Source organism: Phocoena sinus, chromosome 18 (genome assembly GCF_008692025.1).
Source record: "Phocoena sinus isolate mPhoSin1 chromosome 18, mPhoSin1.pri, whole genome shotgun sequence".
In the NCBI taxonomy this organism is placed as follows: domain Eukaryota; kingdom Metazoa; phylum Chordata; class Mammalia; order Artiodactyla; family Phocoenidae; genus Phocoena; species Phocoena sinus.
The window spans coordinates 16,354,042-16,372,618 of NC_045780.1; the positions used below are offsets into that span (position 1 = coordinate 16,354,042).

Here is an 18,577-nt window from a genome sequence, read left to right on the forward strand (position 1 = left end):
GGCAAGCCAAGTCAGTCTGTTCATCTAAAAACAAGAGTAATGGACGCTGCTTTTCTAAGGCCCCTTTTAGCTCTGAGATTGATATTCTGTGGCCCTAAGTAAACATGGCTTGTGAGAGGTTATTTCTTTGGGTAGGACGGGTTATTTTTCCCCGAGTATAAAAGGGGCAATAAACTGTTTATCGATATTTGAGTCTTCCCCCGCTGCCCTTTTAGGGCTGAGTTCGGAAAAAAAGGGTTTGTTCCCTTTCTGGTGGGTCCTCCAACGAGAGGGCTCCTGGCTAGGTCCAGCCCTCACCCTCGGTCGCTGCCCAAGGCCGAGCGAGGCTGCGGACGAGGATCGCCCCTCGTCCCCACTCCCCTACGGGAGCGGAGTGACTCGCGGAGACGATTAGTCCCTGGTCATAAACAACCTCTCACTTCCCTTCCCCCGCCCCGGGCCCGCCCGCGCTGGGGCCGGCCCTCCGAGGCCCAAGGAACCTCCTCCGACGACCGCGGGCCCCGAGCCCTCATCCGGAGGATGACCGCCGGCCTGCCCCGACTCCTAACCGGGCGTTGGATCACTCAACTCATCCCCTCGTCACTCGCCCATTGGGGAAGGGGTTCGCTACAGCGACCTCGAAACAGGAGCTGAGGCCAGCCTCCATTTCCCTTCCTCCGACCCCTATCACCTCCAACAGCCAAGGAGAGGCCGAGGGGCCTCACGCGCAGACTCACGGCCGCGGCCCCCGCCCCCATACCGCCGTCCTTCCGCGGGCTGTCCCCGCCCCTTCCCGGAGCCCGCCTCCGCGTCTGCCGGCCCGCCTGCTCGCCCCTCGCGCTCGCTCTCGCGCGCACCCGACGCTCCGCCTCCGCGCGTGCTCCAAAACTGTTCCCGGAGCCAGCCTCCAAGCTTCCCCCGCCCCTGAGCTGTTTGAATATGCTAATAAGAGGCCAGGGATCAGCCAATACATTAGCGGGGCGGTGCATCACGTGGCTAGAGGACGTGTCAGGGGGCGGAGCCTCTGCAGCCCCTGCCCGAGTTAAAACCGGAGTGTGAGAGAGAAAAGCGCTTCAGTAGCGAGAGGGGCTGAGAAAGTGGTGACACCGCCGGGGTGCGGAGGGAGTCCCTGAAACTTCTCCCAACAGCCCCAGGGCCAATCTCCCCTCAGCCCACTCCCCTCTTCGCCAGCTCCCAGGTCCCCACTCCCTGCACCGGGGGTGGGGTTGGGAGCCAGGCCCGTCTCCCGCTGGGACACACACAGGGGCCGGGAGCGGGGACGGGACCCCCGAGGCGGGGGGGACGGACCGACAGACAGACGGCCGGGCGCCCGCCCCAGCGGGCAGGCAGGCAGGAGGAGGCGGAGGCGGGGGTACGACTGGGAGGACTGGGTCTGGGGAGTTTCCTCTCAACTATCGGGGGAGAAACTCCCCGCAGCCGGAGGAAAGACCCAGACCGTGTTTTCCTCCCGGGGGCCGCGCTCCCCCGCCCCGCGTAGCGGCGGTAGCCGCCGCCGCCACCGGCGCCTCCACCTCTACCATCTCCTCTTTCTCCACCACCTCGGGCCCCGGTGTCCCCGGCCAGCACTATGCCCATCTTACTGTTCCTGATAGACACGTCTGCCTCTATGAACCAGCGCAGCCATCTGGGCACCACCTACCTGGACACAGCCAAAGGCGCGGTAGAGACCTTCATGAAGGTACCGACTGACCGAGCCCGGGCGGCGACCCCGGTCCGGCGGCCAGCGGGCGGCAGGGGTGGGGGGAGGGCGGCCGGGGGCGGCGAGGCGGAGGTGTCGGGGACCTGACTGCGGGAGCTGCCGGGCTCGGGGACCCCCTCCCCCACCGCGCGGGCGGGCGGGCGGGCGCTGCAAGCCGGGCTCGGCCCGGGCCGGGGCTGCGGCCCCGGGCGGTGTGCGGGGGCCGATCTGTGTGTGTGGGGTGGCTGCGGCGTGTGCGGTACTGTGGGGGGCGGCGGGGCCGCTGGGCGCCCCTTCTCCGCCTGGTAACCTCGCCTCTGTGCTTCCCTCTCGCCCGCCCTGTTCCTCCTTCCGTTCCCCACCCGCTCTCCCGCAGCTCCGTGCCCGGGACCCTGCCAGCAGAGGAGACAGGTATATGCTGGTCACTTTCGAAGAGCCGCCCTATGCTATCAAGGTAACAGCCCTCGCCCTCCCCCTTCCCTTCCCTGTTCCTTCCTCTCTCACCCTCCCCGCCCCCCCATTCACCCTTCATTATGCTCCCCTCCCCCACCCGCTGTGCTCCAGGCGCTGAGGTCTTTTCCCCTGCGGGCTCCCACCCCCTCCCCCGCTACGGAGCGTCCTGGCGCGGCGCGGAGTCGCCGGGCCACCGCCGTCCCCTCCCCAGCCCGGCCCGGCGGCGGCGGCGGCGGCGGCGGCGGCGCTGCGATCAACATGGCCGACATTTCCCCTCCGCGGCGTGAGCGGCAGCAATGAACTGTGGGGGATATTTATTCAAGTTAGCCCGAGTGACAGCCGGGCCCGGCAGCGCCGAGCCTGGGTCTGCATTAAAGGGGAACCGGCCCGAGGCTGGGGCGGGGGGCGGGGGCCGCGGGGCTGGGGCTGCGGAGTCTCCCCGAGAGGGCCGCGGGCCGGTGGGACAGCGCGCTAGGTGAACTTCGCAAGTCCCGCTCACTTCTGCTTTCCACCAGTATCTTTGCATCCCCGAATTCTGGGTATGAGGCTGGGGAGTACGCTTCCCGGGGAAGTTATAAAGTACGAAGGCTGGTAGCTGCCGAAAGCTGTAGAGCCAGCAGGTTTATTCTTGGCCTCCTTTGGAAGAGAGTTTCCTCAGCAGTGATGCGTTATTGACACGTTACTCAAAACCGTGCAGCAAAGTGAAGCAGCTCCTTGGTGAACGGCAGATTGTAACGGCCGTCCGTGTGCACATGGCTTTGAAAGATGAAAAAAAATTCTTACGTTTTTCTTTTCAGGCCGGATGGAAAGAAAACCATGCAACGTTTATGAATGAACTGAAAAACCTTCAGGCTGAAGGACTTACGACTCTTGGCCAATCCCTAAGGACAGCTTTTGATTTATTAAATTTAAATAGATTAGTAACTGGCATAGACAACTATGGGCAGGTAGGTTGACTATTAAGGTGGAAAAACAGTTGATTTTTCTTTTTGTGGAAAAACAGTCCAGTCCCGAAACTGTATAACGTGAAATACAAGTGTAAAACATTTCAGATTAAAATCCAGTATGCACATAATACAAAAGTGAAACAATGACCACACTGTATATGGTTTTATAGCCCTTATTTTTTTTCTTTTCTTAAAATGTATTTGTGTTCAGAATTCGAATCTGAATTCTTTGCTATGAAGTTGGCATAAATTTAGTTTTAACCTTAAGGTTCACTCAGGAAATAAACGGGAAAACATCCTGCCTCACCACACTCAGTTTCTCTGGTAGTCTGTCCACAGGCAATTGTGCAACTCTTGCAATGACTGACAGACACTAGTTGATTAGTGGTCTTAAAATGTTAGAGGAAATTATTCTATTTGTTGTATCAGGGTTTAATTTAACCATATTATATAGCTCTGAAAGGTAAGAAGGTTTTCATTGTAGTGCACTAACTGGCTGAGTACATTAAGATTTCTCAGCTTTTGAGGTGTGTCCAGTAAGGCACTACGCAGGAAGAATTCTGAAGCCATTCTTGAATTAAATGACAGGTCCAGAGTTTTGTTTTTAAACTCCAAACCCTTGGAAAAGAGGCTGTTTAAAAATATGAAAGAACCCTTCCTTTCTCCCTTAACTCTCCCAGTTCCTCTATTGCACTTGCTGTTATCTCTTTGAAGATGAGATAAGACCATTAAATCACATGATGGTTCACTATGGGATAATGCAAGGTGGTCCATTATAACACTTCTTGAGATAACTGGCCTGGGAAGTAAAAGATACTGAAGAATGTGTAATGTTACACATAACAAAGGAATATTAAATCCAAGGAGTTCAGTTCCTATGTTGTGCAAAGCACTATTACCACAGTGATACTTTTAGGCACACATTTTGTTCTTGTTCCCAAGTTCCATGAGCCACAGTTTTCAGGAGTTTCACAAATTTCAGGGAAATTCTAACCACAACTACAGCTTTTGGTTTCTTTATATAGAAAGAAGCAGAATTGTTCCCTTGTTTTAGAAATGTTTATGCTTTAGTTTTTAAGGGTAACTTTTCAGTGCCTGAACATCTTTGGCTTTGGAAAATGGTTGAATGTAGTTCTGTTGCATTTAAAGTATATGTTGCAACTTGGAGTCACTTTGTTTCTATCTTTATGGAATTACGGAATTGCATTTCATGTATTTTCTCACACATTAATCTTTTTCTGTTTCCCCTTTCATGCTGCTTTATTTTTCAGCTTTTAGTAAGTTGGGCAGATTTGCCATGAACTTTTCAGTTTGTTTCTTTAAAATAATGGATTTATTTCCCTTTCATTTTCCTTTGTTATCTGTAGCACTGTGCAGTCTTATTGCTTAAGGTTTTGATCTAAACTTTGAGTTCAAAGACAGATGAAACTTGCCATTATTCAGTTATCCTTATTTCCTTATTATTGGATATACTAACTGTTATTATTTGGTTGTCAGGTTGTCAGTGTATAGCAGAACTACTAATTTCCTGATCTTCTGCATCACATTTCATAAGTGGGAAAGGCATTTAGACACGTTTACCTTCTACCTCCTATTAAAAATATGGCTTAGGTGTTTCCTTAGAAAAAACTGATTGTCATGGAGAGGCTGAGGACATTTGTAATTTAAACCCGTTTTTTCCTTTTCCCAGTTGCCATCTTCCACCAGAGGATGCTTAAGTTCTTGTCTATAAAGCTCACAAAAAGTTTGAGGTTGAAGGTGGTCCTGCTGTGCTCTTACCACTTTGACCAAGAGAAGAGCCTGGAGATAGGATGTTTTTGTATGTTAAGATTTATTAATTCAACAGAGGGGAGAGATTATGCCTTTCAGTTATTTTGATGAATAAGCAAGGATGCAAGGAGTAATATCCTGAATTGGCACATGAAAATGATACTAGCATTAAAATAACTAAGGAAGCCACAATTTTCCAAATGAAAATGACAATGATTGAGTCTAATGATTGTGATTCTCATGATTAATTAGAAGAAAACATCTTCCCAGAAGACATTTTTCATCATAAGATTTTTTTCTTGCTGATTTAAATATACATTTTGTATTCAAAAAAGGATAAATTATCAAGAATTTTGGATGTCTCAAATATTTAATATTGAATATAGTTCATGTATTTTCTTCGTAAGGTTATCTGCCTATTTTTTGTGGAGTACCAGTATTCTGTAACCTCAGTGTTTCTTGTAAATACTTCCCGTTTCATGCTCTATATTAGGATCTTCAGAGCCCACAGTACTAAATGCTTTTATATAATCTCAGTAGTTGAAGGAAATGAGAAAAGGTGAGCTAGATGAAAGGGCATATTGATTTTATAGAACATCTAAAAACCTTTATATGTTTCAGAATAATTTTTCTTAAACACTTAAATGGGGTTTATATATATATGTATCTGTATATTTATATAGATATTTCCACACGTGTTCCCATTACCCACATACATGCACATATGTGGTTTCCATAATCAATTCCAAGAGTATTTTTAATATCTATATCTATATTGCATAAGTTTAGTTGACATACCTACAAATAAAACATCTTTGAGATACTAGCTAGGATACTAAGAACTTGCAGGGCATCAGTAAGGTTAAAGTAGCTGAGAAAAAAATGATTCTTGGTGAATGTTTTCTCAAGCACTTTGGATATCTCACCAAGTTCCTTGCATATAGAAGTCCTTATAAATACTTAATTTGGATAATCAGTACCATTTGCTGATACTTGTACAATCATGGAACAATGTAGTCAATCTTTTCTTTATAAATTATAGTAACAACTTACTAAATTGCTTATCCTTGCAGCTAAATTTGATAGATTTTTTTTTCCGCATGTATTCACCAGAGTTTCAAATAATGCTGATCTTTTGAGAGCCACTGAAAATTTGAACCTGCCTATCTAAAGTTTGGACATGTATAAAGTTTTAGAGGTCTGATTAAAGTTTCCTATGTAGATCGGTTTATTTTTCATACTTTTCCAAGTTCTATTTTCTGTCAATGTTTTCAACATTGTTTATTATTATTTTTTTAAGTTAGATTCCAGTTAGGTTTAGCTGCTAAATATTACTCTGGCCTGCAGTTCATCATTTTTGTCACTGGACTGATTCCACACTCCTACTACTGAATGTACTAGTACTGATTCAGTTGTTCTAGGACTTAGAATGGTACCTGACCTACTACTGTATGCCTTTGGTGAAGACAGTCCTTGAGTAATACCATAAAAGGAAGTATAATATGTGTTTAATTTTTAGAGGGTTTTCTATTCCAAGTGTTTACCTCATTGAAAAATGGTGGCTTTCAGACACCATCAAATTGAATGAATCTTAGGGAGAATAATGTTAGCCAGTTTTATTCTTCAGCATAAAGAGCTATTTGTGAACTTAGCAGATAATTCAGGTAGATTTCTAATAATACGGCTTTTTTCCCTTTACCAAAGCAGCAGTACCCATTTAGTTCTCAGGTAGTACATAATAAAGGCTTCTCTTTTAATGTTGGTAGGTGAAGTAATGAAAACTTGATTCCCATTTGGGTTTTTGGTTTCCTTTAGGCTATCAAGACATATGTAAACAATAGTTTGGTATTTATTGACCTATAGATATCTTTTCAAAGGAAAGTAGATTATTATACTTGAACATTCTGTGCTGAATATGAACTGGAGACATTTTTTAAGTCTCTGAACTTTTTTTTCTAATTTTTAAATTGTGGTAAAAAACACATAACATCAAATTTACCATCCTAACCATTTTTAAATGTACAGTTCAGTAGTGTTAAGTATATTCACATTATTGTGCAACCAATTTCCAGAACATTTTCATCTTTCAAAACTAAAAGTCCTTTCAAAACAATATCTCCTCATTTCCCCCTAACCCCAGCCCCTGGCAATCAAAGAGCGGCACCATTCTACTTTCTGTTTCTATGAATTTGACTACTCTAGAGATGCCACCTATAAATGGAATCATACAGTATTTGTCTTTTTGTGACTGGCTTATTTTACTTAGCATAATGTCCTCAAGGTTCATACATGTAGTATGTGTTGGGATTTCATTTCTTTTTATGGCTAAAATAATATTCCATTGTACATGTATACCACATTTAAAAATTTTTTTTGCATATACCACATTTTGCCTACCCATTAATCTGTTGTTGGACACTTTGGTTGCTTCCACCTCCTGGCTGTTGTGAATAATGCTGCTATGAACATGGGGTAAATGTCTCCTGAGATCCTGCTTTCAGCTCTTTTGGATATATACCCTGAAGTGGAATTGCTAGATTGTATGGTAATTCTATTTAAAAAAATTTAAGGAAGTGCCATATTGTTCTCCATAAAGTTTGCACTATTTTATATTCCCACCAATAATACACAAGAATTTCAATTTCTGTACATCCTTGATAACACTATTTTCCTTTTTTCTAATATTACCCATCCTAATGGATTTGAAGTGATATCTCATTGGTTTATTTGCATTTACCTAGTTATTATTTATATTGCACATCTCTTCATATGCTGGGTGGACTTTTGTATACTGGCTTTGGAGAAACGTCCAAGACCTTTGCTTATTTTTTGTTATTTTTTTCCGTTGTTGGTAGGAGTTCTTTAAATATTTTGGATATTAACCCCTTATCAGATGTGCAATTTGCAGATTTTTCTCCCATTCCACGGTCTGCCTTTTCACTCTGTTGATTGTCCTTTTTATAGAAGTTTAAATTTTTGATGTATTCCAATATATCTATTTTTTATTTTGCTGCCTTTGCTTTTAGTGTTATATCCAAGCAATCATTGCCAAATCCTATGTATTGATGCTTTCCCCCTATATTTTCTTTCAGGAGTTTTAGCTTTATGTCTTATATTTACGTCTTTAATCCATTTTGAGTTAATTTTGGTATATGGTGTAGAATGAAGTAAGTTTCATTCTTTTGCATGTGGACATCCAGTATTTCCAACACCATTTGTTGAAGAGACTGTCCTTTTCCCTTTGAAAGGTCTTGGCGAGCGCCTGAACTTAAGGCTCCTGAAATTATTTTCGGTAATTATTGATGGATAGGGGACTCTATAGTCAAACTTGCTTAAATGTTTTATCTCCATCTTTAATTGTGTAAAAGAAGAGCAATGGCTAGGAATGTGAAAATTGCATTCCAATTCTGACCTTGACATTGAATTACTATGACACATTGGGCAGTCACTTTACTGCGCTGTGCCTCTGCTTCTTTGTTTCCCAAATTGCCAGTAATGAAGCCATTAATACCCTTAGAGAATCGATGAGAGTCTGAGATGGGATGGTATATTAAAATGTAATTTAAAAATTATGAAGTGCTCAATAGACACAAAGCATACTTTTTCTCCCCTCCATAGATAATTCACTTCTGGTTTTCTCTTATTTTTCACCTTTGAATTTGAAATTAGTTATAAAAATCTAGTGATATTTAAAGCTGATTATTATTACATGCTTTGAAATCTGTTAGTAGCATATTAAGTATATATATATTTTTCTCAGGGGTGGGCTTTATATTGCTTCCTGGGGAAGCAGTGTGAAAGGTAAATATAACTTGATCAAAGTTGTCTTAGTGGCAGTTGATAAGCATGGGATAAAGTACAAGGATGGTATTTTAAAAAAAACAATGTTAAATGAAAACTGGATGAATATCAATTAGCAGATAAGTCAAAGTCATTCTTTCATAGGAATACAAGTTAGAAAAGGAACCCTTAGAAAACAAAAGCACATGTTTTAGGATTCTTTCAAATAGGGAGCTCCCCCTAATGCGTTTAAGATGAGATTTACACAAGTTTAATATGCAAGGAACTTCTGAGGAGCACATCTATTAGGTAGATCAAGGGATGTTTTAATAAGAAGGTTTGACCGAGCTCAAAGTAGTATAACATGGCTATGATTTATTTCCTATTGTCAGCATTAATTTAATTTATTATTTATTTATTTATTTTTACATCTTTATTGGAGTGTAATTGCTTTACAATGGTGTGTTAGTTTCGGCTTTATAACAAAGTGAATCAGCTATACGTATACATATATCCCCATATCTCCTCCCTCCTGCATCTCCCTCCCACCCTCCCTATCCCACCCCTCTTAGGTGGTCACATAGCACTGAGCTCATCTCCCTGGTGCTATGCGGCTGCTTCCCACTAGCTATCTGTTTTACATTTGGTAGTGTATATATGTCCATACCACTCTCTCACTTCATCCCAGCTTACCCTTCCCCCTCCCCTTGTCCTCAAGTCCATTCTCTACGTCTGTGTCTTTATTATTCGTGTCCTGCCTCTAGGTTCTTCAGGACCTTTTTTTTTTTTTTTGGATTCCATATATGTTACCATCTCTTTCTGACTTACTTCACTCTGTATGACAGATTCTAGGTCCATCCACCTCACTACAGATAACTCAGTTTCATTTCTTTTTATGGCTGAGTAATATTCCATTGTATATATGTGCCACATCTTCTTTATCCATTCATCTGTTGATGGACACTTAGGTTGCTTCCATGTCCTGGCTATTGTAAATAGAGCTGCAGTGAACATTGTGGTACATGACTTTTTGAATTATGGTTTTCTCAGGGTATATTCCCAGTAGTGGGATTGCTGGGTTGTATGGTAGTTCTACTTTTAATTTTTTAAGGAACCTTCCACACTGTTCTCCATAGTGGCTGTATCAATTTACATTCCCACCAGCAGTGCAAGGGGGTTCCCTTTTCTTCACACCCTCTCCAGCATTTATTATTGTTCGTAGATTTTTTGATGATGGCCATTCTGACTGGTGTGAGCTGATACCTCATAGTAGTTTTGATTTGCATTTCTCTAATGATTAGTGATGTTGAGCCTTCTTTCCTGTGTTTGTTGGCAATCTGTATATCTTCTTTGGAGAAGTGTCTATTTAGGTCTTCTGGGTTTGTTTTTTTTTTTTTTTCTTTTTTTTTGTTTATTTATTTATTATTTTTGTCTGCGTTGGGTCTTCGTTGCTGCGCGCGGGCTTTCTCTAGTTGCGGCGAGTGGGGCTGCTCTTCGTTGCGGTGCGCGAGCTTCTCATTGCGGTGGCTTCTCTTGTTGCGGAGCACAGGCTCTAGGCACACAGCCTCAGTAGTTGTGGCACACAGACTCAGTAGTTGTGGCTCGCAGGCTCTAGAGCGCAGGCTCAGTAGCTGTGACGCACGGGCTTAGTTCCTCCACGGCATGTGGGATCTTCCCGGACCAGGGCTCGAACCCGTGTCCCCTGCACTGGCAGGCGGACTCTCAACCACTGCGCCACCAGGGAAGTCCCCTGGGTTTGTTTTTTTGATATTGAGCTGCTTGTAAATTTTGGAGATTAATCCTTTGTCAGTTGCTTCATCTGCAAATATTTTATTGCATTCTGATGGTTGTCTTTTCGTCTTGTTTATGTTTTCCTTTGCTGTGCAAAAGCTTTTAAGTTTCATTAGGTCCCATTTGTTTATTTTTGTTTTTATTTCCCTTTCTCTAGGAGGTGGGTCAAAAAGGATCTTGCCGTGATTTGTGTCATAGAGTGTTCTGCCTATGTTTTATAGCTTTGTAGTGTTTGGCCTTATATTTAGATCTTTAATCCATTTTGAGTTTATTTTTGTGTATGGTGTTAGGGAGTGTTCTAACTTCATTCTTTTACATGTAGCTGTCCAGTTTTCCCAGCATCACTTTGAAGAGGCTGTCTTTTCTCCATTGTATTATTCTTGCCTCCTTTATCAAAAATAAGGTGATCATATGTGCGTGGATTTACCTCTGGGCTTTCTATCCTGTTCCATTGATCTATACTTCTGTTTTTGTGCCAGTACCATATTGTCTTGATTACTGTAGCTCTGTCTGAAGTCAGGGAGTCTGATTCCTCCAGCTCCATTTTTCTTTCTCAAGATTGCTTTTGGCTATTTGGGGCCTTTTGTGTTTCCATATACATTGTACAATTTTTTGTTCTAGTTCTGTGAAAAATGCCATTGGTAGTTGATAGGGATTGCATTGAATCTGTAGATTGGTTTGGGTAGTATAGTCATTTTCGCAGTGTTGATTCTTCCAATCCAGTAACATGGTATATCTCTCCATCTGTTTGTATCATCTTTAATTTCTTTCATCAGTGTCTTATAGTTTTCTGCGTAGAGGTCTTTTGTCTCCTTAGGTAGGTTTATTCCTAGGTATTTTATTCTTTTTGTTGCAGTGGTAAATGGGAGTGTTTCCTTAATTTCTCTTTCAGGTTTTTCATCATTAGTGTATAGGAATGCAGGAGATTTCTGTGCATTAATTTTGTATCCTGCTACTCTACCAAATTCATTGATTAGCTCTAGTAGTTTTCTGGTAGCATCTTTAGGATCCTGTATGTATAGTATTGTGTCATCTGTGAGCATTAGTTTTAAAGATGGTAATTTAAATGACAAATTTCAAGACCCAGGTTTTATTTTCTTTGAAAATACTTGCTATAATTTATCTTCATAATTTTATACTCTAAATCTGTTTTCTAAAGGATCAAAAAACCACCCTGGTGTGTTTTTTTAAAAAGAGAATGAAAAAGAATATCCTAAAGACATCAATTGCATTCTTAATTAGAAATTATTGAAAATAAATCAGAAGTACAAAAGGTAAATAACACGTTCCATTTCTTCAAAGAAATTTTTATTTTCCCTTTATGCAGAAGAATGTCAATAATTATGTATTAAACTGTACAGCTGAAAATTTAAAAGCCAGGAACAAATATTTGAATGAAAGAATTTCACTTATTCATTTATTTTCAATTGATTTAAGGTCATTTATGGTCAGAATTAGATAAAAGTATCGTTCAGCCATGTTTGTGTTATGGATTTCTCCAAGGAGATCATATAATATTTTATAACTTGAAATTTTCCTAAATATTTAAAATTATTTTTAGTCATCATAATCCTTCACTCAAATTTATACTCTTATAAGTAAAATCATCTTGGTGGGTTTCTTTTCTTTGGTTGGTCAGTGCTCACGTACACCAGCCCTGTTTTCTTTCATTTTATTTTATTTTATTTTTTAATTCTTATTTTGTTTTTTTGACTGGGGCACTTGGCTTGCGGGATCTTAGTTCCCCGACCAGATACTGAACCCAGGCCCTTGGCAGTGAAAGTGCAGAGTCCTAACCACTGAACTGCCAGGGAACTCCCTGTTTCCTTTCATTTTAAATAAGTAATTTCTTTATACAAACTTAATTTTCGTTTAGCCCTATTATTAATCTGTTTAATTTAAGCATGGTCCGAAACCATAAAGTACTGAGTTTTTTGGGTTTTGTTTTTGTCTTTATTCCCTGATCCCTCTTCTTTCCCCCCAACCTTTTCTGTTGAGATATACCTTAAATGCACATATTCTAATTATGAAGCTTAGTAAAATTTTAAATACACTCTTGGAAAAAAAATTGAACTTTTTGTATCTACTGACAGAACTTTTCAGCAGACTTTTTGTAAATATTATTATGGTTATTGTTTCCCAGGGCTTTATAATTGAAAGTGATGTTAGATTCCATCTTCCTCATTGTATTAATGTAGAAAGTAAGGCCCAGAAAAGTTATAATGCTGAATTTCTTCACATTATGAAAAATTTGAAAAGAGAGCAATTGGTTATGAAACAGTCATGCAGATTTTATTAATAATTTGTATTTTATTTAAGAGCAAATTTTATTGGAAGGTATAGCCAGTAGATCTGAGTCCCTCTGGGTGGGGGTGTATCAGTAGCTCTCCAATGAAATGTGTGTCCTTTCAGTTCCTCTGTGAGAAGCAGGCGTTTCATTTTGTCATTGTGTTACACTTAGCTTTTCTTGTAACACCTGTTAAAATACAGTTTTTTACATTCAGTTGGATTTTCTTCCCACTCCCTCCTTCCCTCCCCAACTCCTTGGAAAAAAAAAAAAAAAAAAGTGTGAACATGGGGGGATAGTTGCCAGGATTTTATACCATTCTTTTTTTTTTAATACCATTCTTAATTTAAGGCCTGGATGCTAATATGTATGTGTGTGTGTGTGTGTGTGTGTGTATGTATATGTATATATATATATATATATATATATATATATATATACACACACACACAGACACATAGTGTTTGATTTCATATTCATAGTTTATTTAACGTTTCTGATGTAGTTAATACAGGACTATTAACCTAGTCTGTTAATTAGTTGACTTTTCCCGTGTAGTGTGCCAGTATTACTGCTATAATTATAAGTTTTTACCTGGACAGCTTTGTAATTAGTTAACTATCAATTAGTTTCCTTTGACGTAAGATACTTTTGAAAATCTCTAAGCATTGTTGTTAAGATTCAGAAAAATCTGTTTGGCTCTATGAATTCCTAGTCCACCCATGGGTTCCTGGCAAGTCATGTAATCTCTCAGCCTCAGTTTCCCCATTAGGAAAATAGAATGAAATAATCTATCTTGCAGGATTGTGGTAAAAATTGAGTGATATATGGTATAATTTGTTATTGTAATACACGTATTACCATTTTTGTGAATTTCCTTTTATTTAAATTTTAAAAATTGGAATTGTGGGTAGAGTATTTTATCCAGCTTTTTAAAGAACAAGAATTGTGGTGATAGGGAAAGAACGGCTTCATTAGAACTGGCTGTGCCTGGCTCTGGGGCTACTAGCTTATGTTGTATTGACTGACAAGTCCCTTAACCTCACTGAGCCTCAAATTTCTCATCCACAAAATGGTGGTAATACCAATCTTGAAAAAGTTTTTAAGGATTGGAAATATTTTTTTTTTTTTTTTTGCGGTACGCGGGCCTCTCACTGTTGTGGCCTCTCCCGCCGGGGAGCACAGGCTCCGGACGTGCAGGCTCAGCGGCCATGGCTCATGGGCCCAGCCACTCCGCAGCACGAACCCGTGTCCCCTGCATCGGCAGGCAGACTCAAAATCACTGCGCCACCAGGGAAGCCCTGGAAATAATTTTGTTAATCATCTAGCAAAGTGCCTGCTTGGAAAAGGTTTATAATCTGAAACCTTTGAGAAAAAAAAAGTTTTTTCATAACCTAATATGTATACATCACAAGAAGCTAGAATTAGCTGTCCAGCAGTTTCAGCTAAAGTAAATTTTCTTGCCATAGAGAACATAATGGTTTTTGGCTTTGAATTGAAGCTCTGTAGATTACTCCAAAAATACTTTTTCCCCTTGGAGTTACAAAAGTCTTTTCCCCCACATCTCTAATTCTTATTCAGAAATGGTTTAATAACAGTGAGTACTTCAAACAAACAAACATGTTTTTGATTTTCAAAGCAAGAAAGGTTTCAAGCTTCTTTGAGGAAATTTAGATCTCGGCCCATTTTTAGGGCTTTGTAACGGTATATTTTAGAATTCAGGTTGCTGATGATTAGGATGGGGTGGAGGATGTCATTGTGCAGAAGAAAGGTCAAATGTAAAAGGTATGATCAATTTTATTGTTTGTAATGTAGATTTATGTGGGAAAAGAACATAATAGGATGACCCTAGGAAGGATTATTTTATGTGATGATACTTCTCTTTTAGGGCCTATGTGATTTGAAATTTGATTATTGGTATATTGAGAGATAGTTGTACCTCAAAAGTATTTTAACTTAAAAATCTTATAATTAAGAGGATTAGTTTTAATCGGAGGACCAATTTATCAGCCTAGTGATGACTTAGCAAAACTTATTCTAGGTCCTACATACGCTTGCCTTTTTTATCTTTGCCTTAAAAGGAAATGACGTTTTAACATTTTCCATCTATTAGTTTTGCTCAGAGAAGCTGGGGAACATGTGAAGGTCCTTGGGAGGATTATATCATCTAAAAAACTTTATTATAGAAAGGAAAACAGTTCTGAGTATGTGAGAAAAAGTAATTGTAGCATTAGCTTATTAGGTAATGTAATTTGCAACTAGTCATTGACAGGATTGATGCTGGCATGTTGAAGGAAAACTCTCACTTTGTCTTCAAGCTGGTGAACCTAGTTAGATATTAGGAAACATCAACAAAGTCTGCTTATTCTGGAGTGCAGACACTGGAGGCATCCAAACAACTATTCTGAAAGGATTAAAAACAATTGATTATTTTTAATCACAGAAATTGAAGATGATTGAGTATGCAGTGCTCTGTGAAAGGTTAGACTGCAAACCACAGTGGATGGTGTTACAAAGCCTGGGTCCCTAAGATAATGACAGATAATAGTACTTTTGGATTATTAGGAATAAGCAAAGTGATGTTTTTGTGGCCTCTGATGTAATGCTTGAGTTGTGATGGTTCCTGATCATTTATGTACTTTGGAAGGTAATAACTAATGTAGAATTTTGAATTTTTGTTGTACATTTTAAATTGTCAATCCCATTTCTCAAACCAGTATGTTGGAAGAAATACCCAAGTAATTGCATTCAGAAAATTGGGTCTAAATCAAATAGTAGAAAGAGTAAGAGATCTTTACATCTAAGTTTTATTGTTAATCAAGAAGGGATAATATCTAATCCCAAACAAGATTATATTTAATGTAAATCCTAATGTAAAAAAGAGTTACCTTGTCATGTTCTTAGAGCTTCCATTTCAGTGAGCTATAGTATCAATCAAAAACATGTAGTGATCTGTGCAGGCACCCACCCATCCATATGTGACATCTGCTTTTTCATGAGGTTCATTTCTAACTTAAAACCTTGGTGGATTTGTATGTATAGATAGGAAGGCTTGTAAAAATTTGTTTTTAACAGTAGAACCCAAATATTATGTGGTTAGTTTTTTGTTTCCCAAATGTGTCATCTATTTTGAAAAATTTAAATCTATAAACACTTGGGAAGGTGCTTAGCATGAGCATCAGTAAATGTTTGAATCAGAATTTATTTAGCAAGAATGAATTTCTAGAAACTCTTTACTCAAGTTCATATACCTGTATAATGGATTTGGAGAAATTTAAATATTTCCTCCTAAAAAAACTTACTGAAATTGGGTTACCACAAATTCTTTCCTAGAAAACGAAAATTCCATATATACATTTTTTTTTTTACAAAGCAGGGCCCCTTAAAACTAAATCTCGCATTTTGATTTATCCAATTAACTTATTTTGAGGTTGACCTTAAGCCATAGCATATGGGAAATAATAGACTATTAGTTTTTCCAAGTGCTTATCATGAATTATTTTTCTTTATGAAGTTTAATACTTTATCGCTAACTTTACTGATATGCAGTATTTATTAGGCAGTTCTTCATTTTCAATAGTAGTCTTAAAGATACTTAGGTAGAATTCTGTGGTTGAATTCCGTCTTTTTTGTAGGATAGCTGTGGTATGTGTGAATGATTCTTTTGAGAGCATATTCATAGTGTGGATGTTTAGAAGGAAGTAATGATAATGGTTAAAGATGTGATTTAATCAGACTTTTGCAAAAGTAATATCTGTAGGTTTGGTGTAGTCAACAACCCAAGGAGGTGATTATTTTTGATAGAATAGGCAGATCTGTATGAGGTGTTTTTTTTTGAGGTTAAATTAATTTGCAGCATTATTGCTGTATAACTTTACCTATCTTTGAAAGTGTGTTTTCATCTTGGCTTTTATTTTTTTACTTTTTCTGTTATGGTTCTAACATGTTTTTTTTTAATTATTTTATTTTTTTGGCTGTGTCGCGCAGCTTGTGGTATCTTAGTTGCCTGACAAGGGATCAAACCTGGGCCCTCGTCGGTGAGAGCACAGAGCCCTAACCATTGGACTGCCGGGGAATTCCCTAACATGTTTATTATTACATGCTTTGCTGGAATTAAGTTAATACCACATAATCCATTTAGTATAATGGATGTATTAGGTTCTTTATCCAGAATGTTAGTATTTCTTAAGTAAAATTATATTTCTTACACCTTCATTACTCTTTTTATGCCAGTATAAACAGTTTGCCTGCTACTATGTATTAAATAATGCCAAAACCAAGTATTTATTTGTTAGAGTAATCTTATCCAAATTTTAGACTCCAGTTCAGATGTAAAACTCAAAATTCTATGAAATTATTTAAATATTTAAATATATTTAATTTATATTACTTTCCTTTGATGTGCTCATTGTTAGTCTTATCAGTCATTGAGTTTAACATTCATCTTTTTCACAAAGTCAAGCTAGTAATTCTTCAGTTCTTACAGTGAATATTTTTTACATTACTACCACAGCTGACCCTTCCTTGAATGACACATGGGGAATTTTTTCTTGCATACTACAGTACTACACAGTCGGGGGCTGATTGAATCCGAGGTTGCGGAATCACAGATATGAAGGTCCGACTATAAAGTTATATGTGTATTTTTGACTGTGCAAGGGTCAGCGCCCCTCAACCCCTTGCGTTCAAGGATCAGCTGTATTTAGTTTATTATTTAAATCAAATCCTAGGATATTGCTCCTTACTCATTATGTTAAAATAAATATATGAGATTCCCTCCGACTTTTGCTCTAGTCTTATTCCATCTGTTTCTAATGCTTTTTTTTTTTTTTTTTTTTTCGCGGTACGCGGGCCTGTCACTGTTGTTGCCTCTCCCGTTGCGGAGCACAGGCTCCGGACGCGCAAGCTCAGCGGCCATGGCTCACGGGACGAGCCGCTCCGTGGCACGTGGGATCCTCCCGGACCGGGGCACAAACCCGTGTCCCCTGCATCGGCAGGCGGACTCTCAACCACTGTGCCACCAGGGAAGCCCTAATGCTAGTTTTTAAAAAATAAGGAATTAAATAGATAAAGGAACTGTATTGGTACACAATTGTATAATGGCATTACTTGAAACTAAAAATATATTTCTTTTAATGGGGAATTTTAACATGTTTTTCTTTAGTTTATACTTTAATGTATTCTAAGTACTAGGTTTCTATACACTAGGAGATTTTTTTAAAAGTTTTATTTTTGGATACTAAGCACATTTTAATTTTGAAGAGTACTTGTTTTGAATATGTAATAAATGCACGTGGTTAAAAAGTTAAAGCATTAGAGAAAGTTATACAGTTGCTCACTTCAGTTCTTCAGAGGCAACCATGATTAATCAGTTTATAGTGTGTATCCTTCAGAAATCTTTTGTATGTAGTCGAAGGTATTATTTTAAAAGCAGTGATTTCTTTTTTTTTTGCTTTTTTAGCAAAAACATTTTTTTAATTTTATTTATTTATACAGCAGGTTCTTATTAGTTATCCATTTTATACATATTAGTGTATATATGTCAATCCCAATCTCCCAGTTCATCACACCACCACCCAAAGCACTAATTTCTTAAGATGAATATCTGAGTTTTTACATCAAAAGACTTATTTATGCCACACCACTTGGGATCTTGACTCTAAAAGTAATCTTGCTGAATTTGAAAACAAACATAAAACTTGTAATTCTGGCCTTGGAATATTGATTTTAATGTAAGCCTGTTGGGCCTTTACTGACTTAAATAATAATTATATTTTGTTTGGAATGTGTAATTAACGAGTTGTGCATTCATCCCTGTAATATAATGAACCCCCCCACCCTTTTTTAAAAAAAAGCTAAGCAATATTAATG

General features: G+C 39.5%; 1 protein-coding gene across 4 annotated transcripts in view; it reads left to right on the forward strand.

Moving 5' to 3' along the window:
- The first annotated feature begins 1,070 nt into the window (after window positions 1-1,070).
- Window positions 1,071-18,577, forward strand: part of INTS6 (integrator complex subunit 6) — a 111,423-nt gene continuing 93,916 nt past the window's right edge. For 3 of the 4 annotated variants that reach the window (XR_004346673.1, XM_032611210.1, XM_032611209.1), the window contains exons 1-3: window positions 1,071-1,678; window positions 2,055-2,132; window positions 2,929-3,078. Coding sequence is in view for 3 of the 4 variants with exons in the window: in XM_032611210.1 (XP_032467101.1) it covers window positions 1,568-1,678; window positions 2,055-2,132; window positions 2,929-3,078 (339 nt within the window). In the remaining variant the exon portion in view is untranslated. Of the gene's footprint in view, window positions 1,679-2,054; window positions 2,133-2,421; window positions 2,496-2,928; window positions 3,079-18,577 lie in introns of those variants that run through there. The other variant, XM_032611211.1, reaches the window with a different exon arrangement.